Source organism: Micropterus dolomieu, linkage group LG08 (genome assembly GCF_021292245.1).
Source record: "Micropterus dolomieu isolate WLL.071019.BEF.003 ecotype Adirondacks linkage group LG08, ASM2129224v1, whole genome shotgun sequence".
Lineage (NCBI taxonomy): Eukaryota > Metazoa > Chordata > Actinopteri > Centrarchiformes > Centrarchidae > Micropterus > Micropterus dolomieu.
In genome coordinates, this window is record NC_060157.1 from 154,053 (window position 1) to 157,195 (window position 3,143).

Sequence of the window (3,143 nt, forward strand, 5' to 3'; positions counted from 1 at the left end):
ACACAGCAGGAGCCCCACGGCCCCACAGTACACTGCTATAGTACTACTGTAGTACAACACACAGCAGGAGCCCCACGGCCCCACAGTACACTGCTATAGTACTACTGTAGTACAACACACAGCAGGAGCCCCACGGCCCCACAGTACACTGCTATAGTACTACTGTAGTACAAAACACAGCAGGAGCCCCACGGCCCCACAGTACACTGCTATAGTACTACTGTAGTACAACACACAGCAGGAACCACCACCAAATAGTAACAGTACCTAGAGTGGAAGGAGCATTAGTGGCAGTAGTAGTAGCATCATCAGCAGAATCAGTAGTTGTAGTAACAGTATTGGAGTTGCAGTAGTTTAAATCGCAGTAGTAGTAACAGCAGTAGTATAAGTCGCAGTAGTAGTAACAGCAGTAGTATAAGTCGCAGTAGTCGCAGTAGTAACAGCAGTAGTATAAGTCGCAGTAGTCGCAGTAGTAACAGCAGTAGTATAAGTCGCAGTAGTCGCAGTAGTAACAGCAGTAGTCTGACCTGCTGTCGTTGTACAGAGCCTCCTTCTCTCCCTGCAGACGCTGGAAGCTGCAGAAACACAAACACAGTTTCCATCAGCTGGTCTGATGCAGATCCTTTACCCGGGACCAGGGTCATCACTGGGACCAGAGCACGGCGAGCAGACGGCGTCTCACCTCTCCTGCTTCTTCTTCAGCTTGTCGGACAGCTGGAGGACACACAGACAGACAGACAGGAAGTCAGAACCTAAACGCCGTCTCTGGGCGAAGCAGAGAGTTTCCGGTCTGCTCACACTCACCTTCGTGACCTCCTCCTGCAGTCTGCTGATCTCAGCCTGCTTGGACGCCTGGAGACAGACAGGAGACGGGTTCAGGTCCAGAGTCCCGGGACAGAAACAGCTTTTTGTCTGTCAGTACAGCTGTGAACGTTTCTCAGCACACAGAGGTCAGACCCTGGAGGTCAGGGGTTAAACGCGCCGCTTCCCCTCACCTTCAGGTGAACTCATTAGAGTTACTCTGTGGGACCAGGTCTGACTCCCCCTAAGGTGCGAGACTCTGCAGAGGGGGTCAGGGTGAGACCATGGGTGTTGACTGAAAGGTCCCCCGTTTCATTTTCAGGTCTGACTGATATGATAACGCCACGGTAACTTTGGGGACACAATGCAAACTCAGATCCTGCGCCACGTGAACTGCATGCTGGGACTTGTGTCTCGCCCAAGTTCTCACAGCCCTGATTAGAACGTGGACTTTGGGTTGTGACTGCAACATGTTGGACTGAACACAAGATATTAGTTTCCATAAACGGTAGGGCTGTGACGAGATCTGGCGAGATTAAAACACGGCGAGCGAGAGTGAAGTCGGCTCGCTTCAGGAAACCAACCAAACCAAACAGACACAAAGAGGAGGGAAGGCTAAAAGCTGATCTGAGAGCAGCTGTGACTGGTTTCAGTTTCTCTTTACAGAAATGAAAACATTTCCACATTAAACTGGAGCAGAAAGATTCACCTGAATGCAGGAAATATACTGTTTGATGCTCAAAATGTTCCGATAACTCAGCTTGGTTTCTTAAAAATCCTAATAATCAGTAATCGCTGATGAGGAGAAAAATGAAGGAATGAATAATCCAGAGAAACTTTCTGTAACAAAATAATCTGAAGGTGGAACCTGCAGCTGCCGCAGCTTTATGAAGTAATTTGTTTCCTCTCTTTCACACCACGTTTCATCTGCCGCCATCTTTATTTTCTGGCCTTTCTGGTTCAGCTGAGTCAGCATTTGCACTACAGGAAGTGAAACAGGTCCTCCATGTGACCATGTGATCAGCTACTGCCTCACTGCCAGGACAGAGAGGATTCCGGTGGGAGAACGTTCAGACAGACCTGAAGCTGCACCTCGTTCTCAGAGCAAACTAAAGTTAGACCTCTGAATCTCACAGGCGTTATTGCTCAGCAGGGAGACGAGGCTGACGCAGAAACCTATCTTGGAATTTTAATTGATGATGAGCCAAACTACAACTTAAATAACTGAAGCTGAGATTTTATTTTAGAAAGAAAACTCGTTTCTCTTTTGAAGCCAGACGCAAAGTCATTTCAGCTCCTTTCTGGTGTTCCGTACAGGGTCTGCTGCCTTCTTATTCATGCTGCTTTATTATTAACGGGGGGGGTACTGTCTCAGTTTAGGAGGACTGAGACAGTACCCCCCCATCCTGAATGCTAGAACAGATTTTATGTAAAATCTTTTTAAGTGACTGAAGGAGGACTGCGTCCCCGTTTCTTAGTTGTTTGTGTCAGTTAGTTGCTTTTTATCATTTCTGTATTGTTTTATTGTATTTTTAGAATTTTTATAGAACGACTTGCTGCTGCGCTTATCGGCCAGGATCGATCCTGGTTACATAAATAACAAGTTTGTTGCTGTATGAGCACACCTCAGGTGTGTGTGTCTCTCATTCAAATTAGCTTTATTGGCATGAAGGTGTAACAACAATATTGCCAAAGCATCATACATACAACATAAGAACAATCAACCCCATACATTTCATTAAACAAGTAATCAAAGCGTAAAGTAATCAAAGCGTGTGTGTGTTTGTGTTTAAAAAAGGAAAAAGAAATTATATATATATATATATATATATATATATATATATATATATATATATATGAAATATATAAAAAAAAGTGTGTCTCAGGTGTGCGCATGTCTCAGGTGTGCGTGCGTCTCAGGTGTGCGTGCGAGTGTGTCTCAGGTGTGCGTGCGTCTCAGGTGTGCGTGCGAGTGTGTCTCAGGTGTCTCTCTCAGGTGTGCGTGCGTCTTAAGTGTGCGTGCGAGTGTGTCTCAGGTGTCTCTCTCAGGTGTGCGTGCGTCTTAAGTGTGCGTGCGAGTGTGTCTCAGGTGTCTCTCTCAGGTGTGCGTGCGAGTGTGTCTCAGGTGTCTCTCTCAGGTGTGCGTGCGTCTTAAGTGTGCGTGCGAGTGCGTCTCAGGTGTGCGTGCGAGTGCGTCTCAGGTGTGCGTGCGTGCGTCTCAGGTGTGCGCGCGAGTGTGTCTCAGGTGTGCGCGCGGGTGTGTCTCAGGTGTGCGCGCGAGTGTGTCTCAGGTGTGTCTCAGGTGTGCGCGCGAGTGCGTCTCAGGTGTGCGTGCGAGTGCG

General features: G+C 47.7%; 1 protein-coding gene across 2 annotated transcripts in view; it reads right to left on the minus strand.

Annotated features, from left to right (window-relative positions):
- Nucleotides 1-3,143, minus strand: part of gripap1 (GRIP1 associated protein 1) — a 45,994-nt gene that overhangs the window by 30,201 nt on the left and 12,650 nt on the right. For both annotated transcript variants that reach the window (XM_046055264.1, XM_046055263.1), the window contains exons 10-12: nt 805-852; nt 683-714; nt 528-575 (exon numbers count right to left, since the gene is read on the minus strand). In XM_046055264.1, coding sequence (XP_045911220.1) covers nt 528-575; nt 683-714; nt 805-852 — 128 coding nt within the window. The remainder of the gene's footprint in view (nt 1-527; nt 576-682; nt 715-804; nt 853-3,143) is intronic.